Here is a 17,461-nt window from a genome sequence, read left to right on the forward strand (position 1 = left end):
TATCTGATCCTATACCATGTGTATGCGTACACGTGTGTGTGTGCGTGAATGTACGTGTGTGTGTTTCCATTGTTTGTGCATTATAGCTTTGTGGGAAAACTGTTATCATACACTAATGCACCTGAGAGCTCTGAAATCTATAACCATCATCTAACACACACACACACACACAAACAAATACACACACAGACACATTGACATTACTGGAAGTGCCTCAGTCTCTTCCTCTCTCTCTCTGATAAACATCTACGAGAAAAGATTCCACTTTTTTTTATCTCAGTCAGGAGAGAGAGATTGAGAGAGAGAGACATAGTGAGAGAGTGAGAGAGACGTATATATAGATATATATAGAGAGAGAGAGCGAAAGAGAGCGAGAGAGATAGATAGAGGTCAGTACTACTCCATTACCCGTAGGTAATTCACATTAATGTAAGCTGAGATCAACGTGAAATTGAACTGGAAATGGTTGTAACGGTATGTAGGCCAGGCCTGCATGTACATGTTGTGATGTGCTGTTAGGCCCACACTGTAAAATAAAACGGTAATTTATATGGTAATTTTGGGCATTATCAACAGTACAGTTCTGTGAAACATTTTACTGCAGCATACTCAAAATTATGGTTCATAGTGGGAAAATGTTGTGGCCAGGGAAAGATTTGCTGTATTTCCATATTTTTGGAGCGCACATTTTTTGAGGAACACTAGTGGGTGCATGGTATTTTAGTTCTGGGCTCAATAACATATTTTGAGGCGTGCCTTGTCAGAGGCTATGTTTGTTGCACCTGTTAGTGGGAGTGCTGTGCCAATTTAATTGGTATGCGGTAGTAGAGCCCTGTCAGTTTTAAATGTATAGGGGACAGATTGGATTGCCAGCACACATTAATGGTTGAGCATTCTGCCATGTCATGTTGGTCTGTTTGGCCTTTTAGTGGCTGCCAGTTTGGAAGCCGTTGTTAATAAGGCCTCTAGATATATTCATTGACATGCTGTAACCTGCTTGCACCAATTACATGTAATTACAATAAAATACTGTGAATTAGAAACCCCATCTCCCCTCAATGAATGTAATTCATTCACTCAGTCATTACGATTACAGTGGCATTTACTTTGTTACTGTATAATACAGTCTATTCTACGGTATTGTACTGTGTCATTCCACAGTTCTTGCTTTGATTCTGTATTTAGATTACAGTAGATGTACTGCAATATGAAATACAGTAACTTACTTGCCAATGAGCTGCTTTGAAGTTACTGTCAAATTCATGGCAACCCCTTTACCACGCAGGGTGATGGCTCTCCTCCAGGGGATCGTTCGGGAATAGAGCGCACTCTGGTCTTAGCCTACGATGGGGTAGCATTGATCTATGTTGGCTATTATGGCCAGTCTTTCTCCATGTATTCCTGCACATTATTGTTCGAGCCCAATTCCACTTTTTTATTATTAACCAGTGTGTGTGTGTGTGAGTGTGAGTGTGTGTGTGTGTGCGTGTGTGTGTGTGTGTGTGTGTGTGTACAACCAGTCTATACAGTAGATTATGTGTATACAGTACAGTAGAAGAGCAGAAGATAAGTCAGTCTACCGAGGTGTGCAAGGATGCTGCAAGGATGCCGGCTGGCGCGGGTCGCCATGGTAACTAAAACACCGGTTCTCTAGAAATCCGTTGTTGGTGCTTAAGGGCATGAGCAGAGATGAATAAAGTAATGAGATGATTAATTATTGTCGGTAAAGCTGAAGGCCTGAGTAGGGTGCTTTACATCGGTGCATGTGAAGATACAGTTGATAGCCCGCTAGGCCTACAGGTTAGGTATCCTAATATCTGCGTGGTGTCATCGGTCAACAGCCCTCGATTGAGGAATAATTCAAAACGAAGAATATTTGGTCACTTTTACAGACCTACCCGTTTTTACGTTTAAACCCGTATTTACAAATAGCCCAATGGACATCGATTACATTTACATTGAATGCAGGATCCACCGCTCTAGTACTAAACTGTTTCTGAGCGAAGTAACCTACCCTATAGCCCTATAGACCTACTCTGGTTTCCTTTAGGCCTGTGTAATAACAAACAGATATGGCAAATCAGCTGACTTGATTAGAGCGCCAAATGAGCGCGCCCGGTCAAATATAATGAAGCATGGCACTAAATCCAAACTAGCTTCTTCTTCGAATACTTCCCCAGTTTCCCACTTCCCTCCACTCATCCCTTCTTTCTTTTATTGTCCTTTTGGCTACTTCATTTTCTGTACTTTAATTAGGCTACCCGGTTATCAAAAATGGAGAGACAAGTCATCCAATCCGCGCAGCATCATGCGCGTGTTCGGTGGCAGTCCCGCGCCGCAGCTGAGTTCCCGCGGGCAGCACTGTTGAGCGCTGGAGAGGGGAACAGACCTGCATTCTGAAGCGGTGCGCGCTCCCTCTCTCTCTCTCTCTCTCTCTCTCTCTCCCGCTCTCTCTCTCTCTCTCTCTCTCGCTCGCTCTCTCTCTCTCGCTCTCTCTCTCTCTCTCTCCCTCTCTCTCTCTCTCTCTCTCTCTCTCTCGCTCTCTCTCTCTCTCTCTCTCTCTCTCTCTCTCTCTCTCACCCACATTGCAGTCCTGTCACGTTCCCTCTGCTCCCCCCATCCGCCTCAACCGCTCCAGGAGAGGAAAGGAGAGAGGGAAGGAAGAGTGCAGCTGAAAAGCAAACAGACATGTCGACAGCCAACGCATAAAGTCTCCCATCGGCTGTTCGTGGATTTCTTCGCGGGACCTGAGTGAGTAAAGACCCCGTCTCCCCACTGCCGCTGTATGGTTCTTAGCGCTAGTGGGAGGGGAAGGGGGAGGCAGACAAAGGCGAATATAAATGGTTTGCGTTAATGCCAAGGATTTAGTGCCTTAATAGGTTATATTAATGACTATTTGGACACGCACTAATTCTATAATTACAATTGTGCCCAGTAATGTTACTAATTGACATTATTGTATGGATAAAGCTATTTCCATAGTCTTGGTTTTGGATGGTACGTTTTGTTTCTAGGGAAGAGTGGCCGGGTTGCGCCGGGCAGGGAAAGCTCTGTATCGGCCCTGGTTGGACAGGGGGTTCGTGAGGAAAGGTAGACGCTTAGATTATGTGACATGAATATGTGTTGTAGTAAGCAGCTGCCGCGGTCATTGCTGGTTGGTTTGCGCCACGGTGCAGGAGATGGAGAACAGGGAGAGGAAGGTAGGGAGGAAGGAAGAGTCACGATAGAAAATCAAAGTAGGTCTAACCACACCTGTTCTGTATGCATAGATGAATGGATAGATGAGTGGATGGATGGATGAATAGATTTCTGTGAGAGAGAGAGATTAAAAATGAGAGAGGGTGACAGGAGAGAGAGGGGCCTGAGTTATTAGCCAATCAAGTGGCTAGAGGAAGTAAACAGTGTTGTCTTGTAGGTCAGACAGTCATTACCCAATGAGGACCAAATTGAAATACTTCAATAGTGGCTATTGAAATATTGATCCAGCACAATATGTTTAACCTCATAATTATAGTGTGAAAAGGATACTAGAGTCCACTGAATACAAACCTGCATGTATTTATCTACTGAATACAAACCTGCATGTATTTATCTACTGAATACAAACCTGCATTTATTTATCTACTGAATACAAACCTGCATGTATTTATCTACTGAATACAAACCTGCATGTATTTATCTACTGAATACAAACCTGCATGTATTTATCTACTGAATACAAACCTGCATGTATTTATCTACTGAATACAAACCTGCATGTATTTATCTACTGAATACAAACCTGCATGTATTTATCTACTGAATACAAACCTGCATGTATTTATCTACTGAATACAAACCTGCATGTATTTATCTACTGAATACAAACCTGCATGTATTTATCTACTGAATACAAACCTGCATGTATTTATCCACTCAATACAAACCTGCATGTATTTATCCACTGAATCTACAAACCTCTCTCTCTCACACACACACACACACACACTCTCTCTCTCTTTCTCTCCTTCTATTTCTCTCCAGCCAGGGAACACTGTGTGCAGGGAAAAGGAAGGCTTTTGATACAATCAATATCAATAGATTTGAGCTGTTTCACTTGGAGCTCTCCTGTGTGTGTCTGTGTGTGTGTGTGTCTGTGTGTGAGAGAGAGTGAGAGAGAAAGAGAGACACGATATAGCCTTGACTGACTGACTCACGGTTACTCATGGTTACGCAATCAATCCTCTTTCTTCAGCACAACATTCTGCTCCTCCTCTCCTCTTTTCACAATACCCTCAGTCCTCTCTTTTCTTTTCTCCTCTTATTTTCTCTCTCTTCTGCTCCCTCTCTTCCTCTGCTCATTTCCCCCTCACGCCAATCTACTATTTTCTTCACTTCCCCCTTCTCCCATCTTATCTTCCCTGCTCTCCACTCTTCTTTTCATATCTATCATCCTCTCCCCCTTTCTTTTCCACTCCCCTTCTCCTCTTCTCCCCCCTTGTCCTCTTCCTCTCATTCCAAAATCACCTCTCCCTGACATCTCATCTCGGGTTGTCTGTTTATCGTACTGCAGTATTTTCCCAGCCACTGATTCAAATCATGACCCTATCATCACCTTTTATTGCATTATCCGTATTGTTACATTATCGTAACATTTTTGTTACATGGTCCTTGTTGTTACATTACCACTGCAATTTAGTGCATTATCCTTGTTGTAACATTATCCCCGCGTTTATTACACTATCCTTGTTGTTGCATTATCGTTGTTGTAATTACTGTTATTGTTATCATTGCATTATCTTACATTTAAAAAAAATTTTTACCTTCATTATCATGGCCTTCTTCAGTGTGTGCTAGCTGCTTCTAAACTAATCTCGTCCAGTAGCCAGCCGGCTCTGTGTCTGTCTATATGCAGGAGCAATTGAACTAGCTAGTAGCTTCTGATTGTTATTGTTTTCTGATTAGTAGCCCATTACCTTCTGCATGGTGGCCTCCAAGTTACATGAATCAGGCAAAGAGAGACTCCTGATTTCTCCTTCTCCTGATGTAATTTTCCAGGTTAAAGACAGCATATTGCATCTCTTGTTTTCGAGTGCAGTCTTCTCCTCTCATCCATCCGGCCCTGTGTTTATAACATATTATTTTATTGTCAGCATCGCTCTGACTGTCATTACGATTTTAAAGCAGCCTCTTATGTCCCGAAGAGGTCTTCAGATCCTCTCTCATGCTATCTGCTGTATTATCATGGTAATCAACCTAATGTATTATAATGGCCTTGGATTGCTGTTGTTAGTTCCTTGTTGATGAATGTAATGGGTGTTTTCCACGTCACTGTCTGGTATGGAACCTGAAGCATTATGTATCCTGAACCGTGCTATAACTCCGATATAAATATATATACTATAAACTATCATTATATTATAATTAAGCAATAAGGTCAGAGGAGGTGTGGTATATGGCCAATATACCAGCTACGGGCTGTTCTTAAGCATGACGCAACGCGGGGTGCCTAGATACAGCCTTTAGCCGTGGTATATTGGCCATATATCACAAATCCCTGAGGTGCCTTATTGCTATTATAAACTGTGTACCAACGTAATTAGAGCAGTAAAAATACATGTTTTGTCATACCTTTTGAATATGGTCTGATATACCACAGCTGTCAGCCAAACAGCATTCAGGGCTCGAACCACCCAGTTTATAATAATATTTACTCTGCATTGCGTTGTGCCTAAGAACAGCCCTTAGCATGTTATATTGGCCATATACCATACCCCCTCGCACCTTAGTGCTTAAATATAGCACTATAACTCATATAGCTGATAAAACGATATAAAATGATGTTTTGACCTAAACTGGGATATGCTTAACACCCCGGCAGTCCTACTATCTAAGCTAGATGCCCTCAATCTCACACAAATCATCAAGGAACCCACCAGGTACAACCCTAAATCTGTAAACAAGGGCACCCTCATAGACGTCATCCTGACCAACTGGCCCTCCAAATACACCTCCGCTGTCTTCAACCAGGATCTCAGCGATCACTGCCTCATTGCCTGTATCCGAGGTATCCTGGTATCCGAGGTATCCTGTATCCTGGTTTCCGAGCCGGTCACGGGTGCACCTCACCCCACACTCAAGGTACTAAACGATATCATAACCGCCATCGATAAAAGACAGTACTGTGCAGCCGTCTTCATCGACCTTGCCAAGGCTTTCGACTCTTTCAATCACCATATTCTTATCGGCAGACTCAGCAGCCTCGGTTTTTCTAATGACTGCCTTGCCTGGTTCACCAACTACTTTGCAGACAGAGTTCAGTGTGTCAAATCGGAGGGCATGCTGTCCGGTCCTCTGGCAGTCTCCATGGGGGTGCCACAGGGTTAAATTCTCGGGCCGACTTTTTTCTCTGTATATATCAATGATGTTGCTCTTGCTGCGGGCGATTCCCTGATCCACCTCTACGCAGACGACACCATTCTGTATACTTCCGGCCCGTCCTTGGACACTGTGCTATCTAACCTCCAAACGAGCTTCAATGCCATACAACACTCCTTCCGTGGCCTCCAACTGCTCTTAAACGCTAGTAAAACCAAATGCATGCTTTTCAACCGTTCGCTGCCTGCACCCGCACGCCCGACTAGCATCACCACCCTGGATGGTTCCGACCTAGAATATGTGGACATCTATAAGTACCTACGTGTCTGGCAAGACTGTAAACTCTCCTTCCAGACTCATATCAAACATCTCCAATCTAAAATCAAATCTAGAGTCTGCTTTCTATTCCGCAACAAAGCCTCCTTCACTCACGCCGCCAAACTTACCCTAGTAAAACTGACTATCCTACCGATCCTCGACTTCGGCGATGTCATCTACAAAATAGCTTCCAATACGCTACTCAGCAAACTGGATGCAGTTTATCACAGTGCCATCCGTTTTGTTACTAAAGCACCTTATACCACCCACCACTGCGACCTGTATGCTCTAGTCGGCTGGCCCTCGCTACATATTCGTCGCCAGACCCACTGGCTCCAGGTCATCTACAAGTCCATGCTAGGTAAAGCTCTGCCGTATCTCAGTTCACTGGTCACGATGGCAACACCCACCCGTAGCACGCGCTCCAGCAGGTGTATCTCACTGATCATCCCTAAAGCCAACACCTCATTTGGCCGCCTTTCGTTCCAGTTCTCTGCTGCCTGTGACTGGAACGAATTGCAAAAATCGCTGAAGTTGGAGACTTTTATCTCCCTCACCAACTTCAAACATCTGCTATCTGAGCAGCTAACCGATCGCTGCAGCTGTACATAGTCTATCGGTAAATAGCCCACCCAATTTTACCTACCTCATCCCCTTACTGTTTATATTTACTTACTTTTCTGCTCTTTTGCACACCAATATCTCTACCTGTACATGACCATCTGATCATTTATCACTCCAGTGTTAATCTGCAAAATTGTAATTATTCGCCTACCTCCTCATGCCTTTTGCACACAATGTATATAGACTCTCTTTTTTCTACTGTGTTATTGACTTGTTAATCGTTTACTCCATGTGTAACTCTGTGTTGTTGTCTGTTCACACTGCTATGCTTTATCTTGTCCAGGTCGCAGTTGCAAATGAGAACTTGTTCTCAACTAGCCTTAACGCGACGGTGCCAGTAGTTCACAAACAAAGGGACATGCATAAGCATCACTCTGCTGGGTCTGATAGGATCCCATTTAACAGTAGTCATGTGTGTGTTTCTGTATGCAGTGTAGTGAGGGGTGGGTGTGTGCCGCTGCCCTGGGCTGGGTCTGATAGGATCCCATTTAACAGTAGCCATGTGTGTGTTTCTGTATGCAGTGTGGTGAGGGGTGGGTGTGTGCCGCTGCCCTGGGCTGGGTCTGATAGGATCCCATTTAACAGCAGCCATGTGTGTGTTTCTGTATGCAGTGTAGTGAGGGGTGGGTGTGTGCCGCTGCCCTGGGCTGGGCTGAAGGCAGAGGAGGTAGGATGCTGTGGCTCTCCCTGCTGTCTGTGGTGGTCCTGGGTTGTGTGACCCCGACCCAGACACACACTCACACACACACCCCGACGCCCACCTCCACACACACCCCTATGGTGGACAGCTCGGAGGAGGAGGTGGACGAACCGTGCTTCGAGCCGTGCACGTGCGAGGTCAAAGAGGGCGTGTTGCACGTGCACTGTGATGGGCGGGGCTTCACTAACGCCAGCCAGGTGACTGCACTGCATTACCTTAATCTAATGTACTTCATATTATAATATACATACTGCAGTAGTATATTAATAAACAACCCTGTTCTGCACTGTACTGCATTACTGCACTAAATGTACTGTTTCTGTTTTGGCATATATGTATTTGTATATGATTAAATAAAGTCAACCAACCAACCAACCAATCAATCAAACAATCAGGTGTCTCAGTCCTGGCTCCGCCCCTTCAAGCTCAACCTGCAGAGGAACTCCTTGAGGCGTCTCTATAGCAACGGCTTCCTGCACCATAGCAATGCCGTGGCGATAAACCTAGGCAACAACGCGCTGCAGGACATCCGTGCCGGGGCATTTCATGGTCTAGGGACACTGAGACGCCTCTACCTCCACGAGAACAAGCTGGAGGTGTTCCGCAACGACACCTTCTCTGGCCTGGAGGCACTGGAGTACCTGCAGGTAGGCCTGACATGATTACTACCCATCAGAAACATCAATAAACACTGTGGTCAATCCTCATCAATAATCCCTGGAATTAGTCCTCATCCATACTTACTGTGACAACGATAATCAATAAGTTATGTGTGATCTCCTGAGCCTGATGAGTTCCTGTTTGTGTCAAAATGTCACATTTGAACACTTTGACTTTCCCTCTATCCCCTCTACCTACAGGCCGACTACAACGTCATCAAACGCATCGACAGTGGGGCGCTACGCTACCTGCTTAAATTACGAGTGCTCATCCTCAACGACAACCTGATCCCTGCTCTGCCTCCTCACCTCTTCAGGTATCTACCTGCTTAATAACCCTGCACTATGTCCACATCATGGGTCTGTTTCTCGCTCTGACCAAGGTAACTGTCTGAAAAAGTTGTTTTCAATCACATCTATAACATGTATCAGTCATGTTCCTTATTCTTCAATAACATGATCACCAATTCCATTTCAATTCGAAATTTCAGTTTCATTCCTGAATTGAAATGGAATTGACCCCAGCCGTAATGATCCCTTCCACCCCCAGATCTGTGTCTCTGACCCACCTGGACCTGCGGGGGAACCGTCTGAAGAGCCTGGCCTACGCCGGGACCCTGGAGTACGTGGGCCGCAGCCTGATGGAGCTCCAGCTGGAGGAGAACCCCTGGATCTGTGGCTGTGAGGCTGTCCAGCTGCAGACCTGGCTGGGACACATCCCCTACACCGCAGTGGTGGGGGACATCACCTGCGAATACCCCTTCCACCTGCACGGGAAAGACCTGAGGGAGATACCACGCAAAGAACTGTGTGCCGGAGAGGTGGAGGGAGAGGGGGAGAAAGAGGGAGAGAGGGAGAAGCACGGAGGGGTACAGCCTCCTCAGCATCCGCCCTCTAACCCAAAAGCGAACCCCAAGCCTGGGAGGCCCAGACCCACCAAGCCGTCCTCCATGGTTCACCATCAGAACACACATACCTCATATTCGTCGACTTCTTCATCATCGGTGGAGCAGAGGGGGAGAGAGAGGTCCCCTCGGCCCACTAAGCGTCCCCGGCCCTCCAGGACGCCCCCCACCCAGCGTAGCCTCCTCCCCAACCAGCCCCCTCCCATCGCAGGGTACCAGACTCGCCCCCCCATCCCCATCATATGTCCTCTGGGGTGCACCTGTAACCTCCACATCTCAGGTACAGTTTGGATGGGACTTCTTTGGCTCAGCAGTGTGACATCATCACACACAGCAGGGTGACTTCCTGCTAACAGATATAAACAACAACAAGATTTGAATTTGCCAAGACTGCTACTATTGTACTCTTCACAATGTGGGCAAGCCACAAGGGGCACAAACTAACAGGGACAATCATTGCACTATGCACCAGTGACAAATATGAATTATGTTGTTGTCTGTAAACAGGAAGTCGCCCCATTGTGTCTGATGATGTCATACTGCTGAGACTAGCTTTGCATATGTTCTCAATGCAAAACGCTTTGGGCTGAAATGTATGAAAAAAAGCTGTACAAATAAAGTTGATTCAGTATATTGTTCCAGACCTAGGGTTGACAGTCAACTGTAAGGAGAGCGGCTTCCATAATGTGTCCCAGCTTACGCCACGCCCCCTCAACGGACGGAAGCTGTACCTCAGCGGCAACCTCATTCAGCGGATCTATAAGTCAGATTTCTGGAATTTTTCCAGTCTGGATCTACTTCACCTGGGAAACAACAGGATCTCCTTTATTCAGGTTGTCATTAGCCAGGGGATCTCCTTTATTCAGGTTGTCACTATCCAGAGGATCTTCTTTATTCAGGTTGTTGTTAGCCAGAGGATCTCCTTTGTTCAGGTTGTTGTTAGCCAGAGGATCTCCTTTATTCAGGTTGTCGTTAGCCAGAGGATCTCCTTTATTCAGGTTGTTGTTAGCCAGAGAGGATCTCCTTTATTCAGGTTGTTGTTAGCCAGAGAGGATCTCCTTTATTCAGGTTGTTGTTAGCCAGAGAGGATCTCCTTTATTCAGGTTGTTGTTAGCCAGAGGATCTCCTTTACTCAGGTTGTTGTTAGCCAGAGAGGATCTCCTTTATTCAGGTTGTTGTTAGCCAGAGAGGATCTCCTTTATTCAGGTTGTTGTTAGCCAGAGAGGATCTCCTTTACTCAGGTTGTTGTTAGCCAGAGAGGATCTCCTTTATTCAGGTTGTCATTAGCCAGGAGATCTCCTTTATTCAGGTTGTTGTTGGCCAGAGAGGATCTCCTTTATTCAGGTTTAGGCGTAGGATCTCATAGGGTTCAGATTGTCTTTAGCCTGAGGCGTCATACACGGGGAGCACTGATGGCCAAGTTTGATATCTATGATTTAATTATTAGTAAACAACAAAACATTAGGCCTATAACCTGGATCTCAGCATACACCTGGATAACATTGAGGGGACCTGTGGCACAATGGACATGAAGTCCCTGTATTTACCTTCTCTTTCACTCTCGCTCTCTTTCTCTCTTTCTGTCGCTCTCTTTCTCTGTCCCTCTTTCTCTCTCTCTTTTTCTGCCTCTCTCTTTCTCTGTCTCTCTCCCCTCTCTCTCTCTCTTCCTCTGTCTCTCTCTGTCCCTGTCTCTCTCTGTCCCTGTCTCTCTCCCCTCTCTCGCTCTTTCTCTCTGTCTGGTTCTCCAGGAGGGAGCGTTCTCCAGCCTGCCGACCCTGAGGAGTCTCTACCTGAACGGCAACAACCTGCAGAGGCTTAGCCCACACATGTTCCTGGGTCTACTTAACCTCAGGTAGGACTGACTGTCACACACACACTCACTCACACACACATTCCTGGGTCCTGTATGATCATGTCTCCTTGTAGGTATCTGTACTTTGAGTACAATGAGATCGGTGTGGTGGAGGCGGGAGCATTCAGCCCCATGCCATCTCTCCAGCTGCTCTTCCTCAACGCCAACCTGCTGAGGTCACTTCCTATCGGAGTGTTCCAGGGCATCTCCCTCTCTCGCCTCAACCTCCGCAACAACCACTTCCTCAGCCTGCCTGTAGAGGGGGTGTTAGAGCACCTCACTGGACTGGTGCAGGTATGAGGAGGAAGGGAGGGGTGTTTGTAGGGGGTTAGGTGTGTGTGCAGACAAGGTGTGTGTAGTGGGGCGGTGTATATTGGTATAGGTGTGTGTGTGTAACGTGTATGGGCACAGGTGTGTCTGTCAGTCTGTCTGTGAAGGGGATTCTAGAGCATCTAACTGGACTAGTCCAGATGTTCCTCATTTTGTATGGCATCAATCACATTTTCTCATCATCTCCTCCCAGGTGGACCTGCAGCAGAACCCATGGGAGTGCCGGTGTGATGCGGCCCCTCTGAAGCGCTGGCTGGAGGGCCTGAGTGCGATGGTGGTGGTGGGGGAGGTGGTCTGTCACTCACCAGAAGAGACCACAGGTACCGGGGTCTAAGGCTCATGGCAGCACAGTTAACATTCTAATAAAAAGCATGAGCTGGCACACACCCAGAGAACATTATTTTGTGTAGAGGTGCTGACTAACGGCGAATAAACTGTAAGCTACGAAAATAAATAAAGAGAGGGGCACACTCTCTATATACATATAAACTCCCAGTCATTTATTGGGTAAAACAGCAACATCTGAAGGCTACCGAACGTCTGCCGAAACATTGGTGTTTTACCCAATAAATGACTGGGAGTTTATATACTGTATATATAGAGTGTGTAGATCGTTATTTATTTTTCTAGCACAGTTAACATTACCACACCATTCACCATTCCTCTCCCCTTGACGCTTCCCACACTTCCCAGGTGTAAAGGAGTGTCTATGTGAATTCATTAATCGGGCACCACTTGTTTGTTCTGAGTCAGAAAGAATATATCATTTAGCAACACGGGATAAATACAACTCACATGATTCTATCTGAAGGAAATTGAGTACTGTTAAATGACAAGGCAAGGCATTAATGGAGAAGAGTAGATACTTTATAAACAACAGATTTATTAGGAAATAACCGGGATAATGTGCTGAATGTAAAGGATGAATGAATAATAAATGGCATAATGCTAAATGAAAGGAAGGGAAAAGGGTGTGGGGTATTTCCATAGTATTTGATTAAATGGAAAAAAGACTATATGGATAGAGAGCGGTCCCGTTCTGTGAGCTTGTGTGGCCTACCACTTCGCGGCTGAGCCGTTGTTGCTCCTAGACGTTTCCACTTCACAATCACAGCACCAACAGTTGACCGTGGGCAGCTCTAGCGGGGCAGCTCTAGCGGGGCTGACTTGTTGGAAAGGTGGCATCCTATGACGGTGCCACGTTGAAAGTCACTGAGCTCTTCAGTAAGGAGAGTGCATGACTGTGTGCTCGATTTTATACACCTGTCAGCAACGGATGTGGCTGAAATAGCCAAATCCACTCATTTGAAGAGTTGTCCACATACTTTTGTATATATAGTGCACTTGTCTGAAGGATAAGTGGCTAAAAAGGTGAATGTTTTCAAAAGTCTCATGGAATCTGTGCCTCCATTGAACACTACACATCGGCTGCTACTGTAGGCTGTATCATGGTAATGGTGCCAGAGGGGATGGCTGACGTTTTTTGGGCTCCTAACCAATTGTGCTTTTTTGTGGGGTTTTTCCTCGCATTGTTCGCTTATTTTGTACATAATGTTTCTGCTACCATTTCTTATAACCGAAAAGAGCTTCTGGATATCAGAACAGCAATTACTCACCTCGAACTGGACAAAGATTTTCTTCTTTAATGAGTCTGACGCGAAGGATATACTCTTGCTCCCGGACCAGGTCCACATCCCCGTCATTCGCATGAAGAAAAGAGGGCACAGATCCGGGTGCCTTGTGATTCGTCGGCGAGTGGGTAACCCGCCTCTACCATCCGTTCTATTGGCCAACGTGAAATCACTGGAGAATAAACTGGATGAGCTCCGTTCGTGACTATCCTACCAACGGGACATTAAAAACTGTAATATCTTACGTCTCACAGAGTTGTGGCTGAACGACGCCACGGAAATAATACAGTTGGCTGGTTTTTCTGCGCATCGGCAGGACAGAACAGCTACGTCTGGTAAGACGTCTATTTGTCTATTTGTCAAAAACAGCTGGTGCGCAATGTCTAATATTACGGAAGTCTCGAAGTATTGCTCGCCTGAGGTAGAGTACCTCATGATAAGCTGTAGACCACAATATCTACCAAGAGAGTTTTCATCTATATTTTTCGTAGCCATCTACTTACCACCACAAACCAATGCTGACCCTAAGACCACACTCAATGAGCTGTATAAGGCAGTCTTGAAGAGGGTGTGACAACGCCTTTTCCCCCTTAGGAGACTGAAAAGATTTGGCATGGGTCCCCAGATCCTCAAAAGATTCTACATCTGCACCATCGAGAGCATCCTTACCGGTTGCATCACCGCCTGGTATTGCAACTGCTCGTCATCTGACCATAAAGCGCTACAGAGGGTAGTGCGTACGGCCCACTGGGGCCAAGCTTCCTGCCATCCAGGACCTATATACTAGGCGGTGTCATAGGAAGGCCCAAAAAATTGTCAAGGACTTCAGTCACCCAAGTCATAGACTGTTCTCTCTGCTACTGCATGGCAAGTGGTAAAAGAATGCCAAGTCTAGGCCCAAAAGGCTCCATAACAGCTTCTACCCCCAAGTCATATGATTGCTGAACAGTTAATCAAATAGCCACCCGGACTATTTGCATTAACCCCCCCCCTTCTTTTTACACTGCTGCTACTCACTGTTTATTATCTATGCATAGTCACTTTACCCCTACCTACATGTACAAATTACCTTGACTAACCTGCACCCCCATTGACTCTGTACCCCCTGTATATAGCCTCGTTATTTTATTGTGTTACTATAAAAAAAAATGTATTACTACTTTCTTAAACTCCATTGTTGGTTAAGGGCTTGTCAGTAAGCATTTCACAGTATTCGGCACATGACAAATTTGATTTGATTTGATATCATGTAACAGCTTTTTCAATGGCCACAGTGTTTACAAGTCCTCTAGCTATATTAAACATTAAACGCCATGGGACTACAGAATCCTAGTGTGGGACTATAAGAAATGGGAGGTGGCTCCTATAATTATTATATAAAGACGTGTCTCAAACAAAATGTATGACTAAGTCAAATCTCTTAACAGGCTTAGGGAGATGTCTGCATTAGTGGGACATCAGTGGTCATTTTGCAACCCAATCACAACTAATGCTTTTGGGTTGTTGCTGAATGTTTTGTGAACGAAAATTGTTTTGGGGTTAGTGTGGCGTCAATTATTGATCAACAATCTATCTTTTTGGTGTTAAAATGAATAGTTATTGGTGGTGTTTTAAAATATAACTACTCATATAAACCGTTATTTTATGATGTCAGATTTATAGTACTGTCCCACTTCCCTTGAATGGTGTTTGAATAGTGGGACAGGGACCTTTTCAGCTACACAAAGGCACAAAATGAACCTTTAATCAATTAAAATGTATTTTCCTTCATATATTCTATTTTCTAAAATACATAAATATATATATATATCACATTTACATAAGTATTCAAAAGGTGGGAGGGCTCCTGCTGGGAACTTGCTGTGAACGTGGCCTCCCTCTTCTTGTGTTCTCTGGCCAGTGAAGGGAGGTCCTTGCGTATCTTCAATGTGGTTGATGTCTGGCATGGATGTGTGAAGTTGACACTCCTCCACACAGGTGTGCAGTGTAGGTGAATGCATGGGGCTCTTCCACTGTTGTTCCTATATTTGTTTGGTTTGTTGTACTTCAGTGACTTAAAGAAAGTGCCTTTCTTTTCATTGTGTATCTCTGTTGTAGGTACAGACCTTCGCTCTCTTTCCCTGGACCTCCTCTGTCCAGACCTGGACACCCACCAGGCCACGGTGGAGAACCAGGGGGAGTGGAACAGCTCCACAGCCCCAGACGGTGATTTCTCTCTGGGCTACCCCGTGCCAGGCCATGGCCCCCTGGGTCCCATCACCAAGGCTTCCATCCCTCTGTCGGTGTTGGTGCTCAGCCTGCTGGTGCTGTTCGTGTCGGCGTTCTTTGCGGCAGCGGCGCTGATCGCCTATGCCCTGAGGAGGCGGCACAAGCTGCCGTTCCGGCGGCAGGGAGAGGTGGCTCTGGCCGGGATCCAGATGGAATGTGGGATATTCACCGAGCAGCAGCACCACAGGTTACCGGTACCGAAGACCCCTCCTCCTCCTCTGTCTGCCTTGCAGCATAGCCTTGTCTACGATAGCATCCTCCCCGTCGTCCCTGGCCCTAACCCTAACCTCAGTCCCTCAACACACATGTGCAGTAGCCCAGTCTATAAGAATGAGGATGGTTCAGTGGTGAAGCAGCAATGGCAACAACAGAAGCAGCTCTCTGCTTCTAAAGAGAAAGGGAACGTGGGAAGATACCCCTCGGCGGGGGAGAGAGAGAGCGAAGGACACTATCGTTTTGTGGCAGAGAGAGAGCGAGAGTGTAACATGGAGGTGTCCCATCCCCCCATCAGTACCGTTGCCGGGGCAGTGGGACCCCCTCTTTCAGATCTCCGTGGAAACGGGACCCTCTGCCCAACGGTCATAGACAGCCAGGGCCCCACCCCCAAGGTGGGATTGGTTGACTGCCTGTTTGGGATCTCTGGAATGTCCGCCGCCGTCCCAGAGTTCCGAGACCTGCCGGACAGGTATACACGTCCCCCACCACCCCGCTATCCCCACCCTCCACAACCCCCTCAGCCCCCCGAACCCAAAGAGGAAACTAGAGCCAGCCAATCACTCGTAGTTACTACAATGACAGCGTACACGGGGCCAAGCAGTAGTAATCAGAGCCAGAACTCAGAGTTTCCGCGAGAGTTGAGAATGAGACTCAGTACCAAGCCGGATTACATGGAAGTCCTGGACAGATCTTATCAGTTCTAATAGATGTTCTAATGTTACTATGGAACCGCTGGCGTTGACAATAAATGACTCCTGTAATATGTCATGTCTTGAACATGTTGATATGCAGAGGTAAACCAGTGTGTGGCGAGAGCTGTTAGGACTAGGATGAAGTTACTCTTAGATGAGGCTTTGGAGAGGATAAGCTGATCCTAGATCAGTGCCTGAGACTAGCAATTATTTTTTGTACCGTTGATGACTAAATACTAAGTATCAGGCTTTTTTTATTCCCAGCATCACAAAGCAAGACAATGTGGTGTGTGTGTGTGTGTGTGTGTGTGTGTGTGTGTGTGTGTGTGTGTGTGTGTGTGTGTGTGTGTGTGTGTGTGTGTGTGTGTGTGTGTGTGTGTGTGTTAAACAATGTGGTGGGTGGGTGTGTGTGTGTTCATGTTAGACAATATACTGGGCGTGTGTTTGTTCATGTTAGACAATATAGTGTGTGTGTTCATGTTTTCTCTCGAAAGACCTGCTGATGAGACACTCAGTTGCTCTGCCTCTCCAATAACATCATGAAACACAGTGAGAGAGAGAGAGAGACTGAGACACAGGGAGGAGTCAGGAATGAAGTGTTAAAGAGAAGGGGGTGTAAACGCAGAGTCCCAGTCTGACAGTCGTCTAATGTAGCATGTAGCACTTTCCATATGAAAAGAATGTGGAAGAGGTGTTGAAGTAGGTTTACCCTGGACACTACATCCCTGGTATTAGTGTCACTGTGTCTGAGTGTTACTGTGGACCACAGGATGCTGGTGGTACCTTCATTGAGGAGGACGGGCTCATTGTAATGGCTGGAACAGAATAATGGAATGGTATCCAACATGTGTTGGGTACCATTCCATTCACTCTGTCCCAGCCATTATTATGAGCCGTCATCCTCTCACC

The 17,461-nt window shown here is 46.0% G+C and overlaps 1 protein-coding gene across 1 annotated transcript in view; it reads left to right on the forward strand.

Moving 5' to 3' along the window:
• The first annotated feature begins 2,569 nt into the window (after positions 1–2,569).
• Positions 2,570–17,461, forward strand: part of LOC110495730 (SLIT and NTRK-like protein 3) — a 16,211-nt gene continuing 1,319 nt past the window's right edge. The window contains exons 1-10 of the mRNA XM_036952141.1: positions 2,570–2,751; positions 7,912–8,196; positions 8,395–8,646; positions 8,860–8,975; positions 9,209–9,843; positions 10,206–10,396; positions 11,312–11,415; positions 11,490–11,709; positions 11,939–12,065; positions 15,474–17,461. The exon at positions 15,474–17,461 is cut by the window's right edge and continues 1,319 nt beyond it. Coding sequence (XP_036808036.1) covers positions 7,972–8,196; positions 8,395–8,646; positions 8,860–8,975; positions 9,209–9,843; positions 10,206–10,396; positions 11,312–11,415; positions 11,490–11,709; positions 11,939–12,065; positions 15,474–16,564 — 2,961 coding nt within the window. The 5' untranslated portion in view covers positions 2,570–2,751; positions 7,912–7,971 and the 3' untranslated portion in view covers positions 16,565–17,461. The remainder of the gene's footprint in view (positions 2,752–7,911; positions 8,197–8,394; positions 8,647–8,859; positions 8,976–9,208; positions 9,844–10,205; positions 10,397–11,311; positions 11,416–11,489; positions 11,710–11,938; positions 12,066–15,473) is intronic.

This window comes from Oncorhynchus mykiss, chromosome 18 (assembly GCF_013265735.2).
Source record: "Oncorhynchus mykiss isolate Arlee chromosome 18, USDA_OmykA_1.1, whole genome shotgun sequence".
Taxonomy (NCBI): Eukaryota; Metazoa; Chordata; class Actinopteri; order Salmoniformes; family Salmonidae; genus Oncorhynchus; species Oncorhynchus mykiss.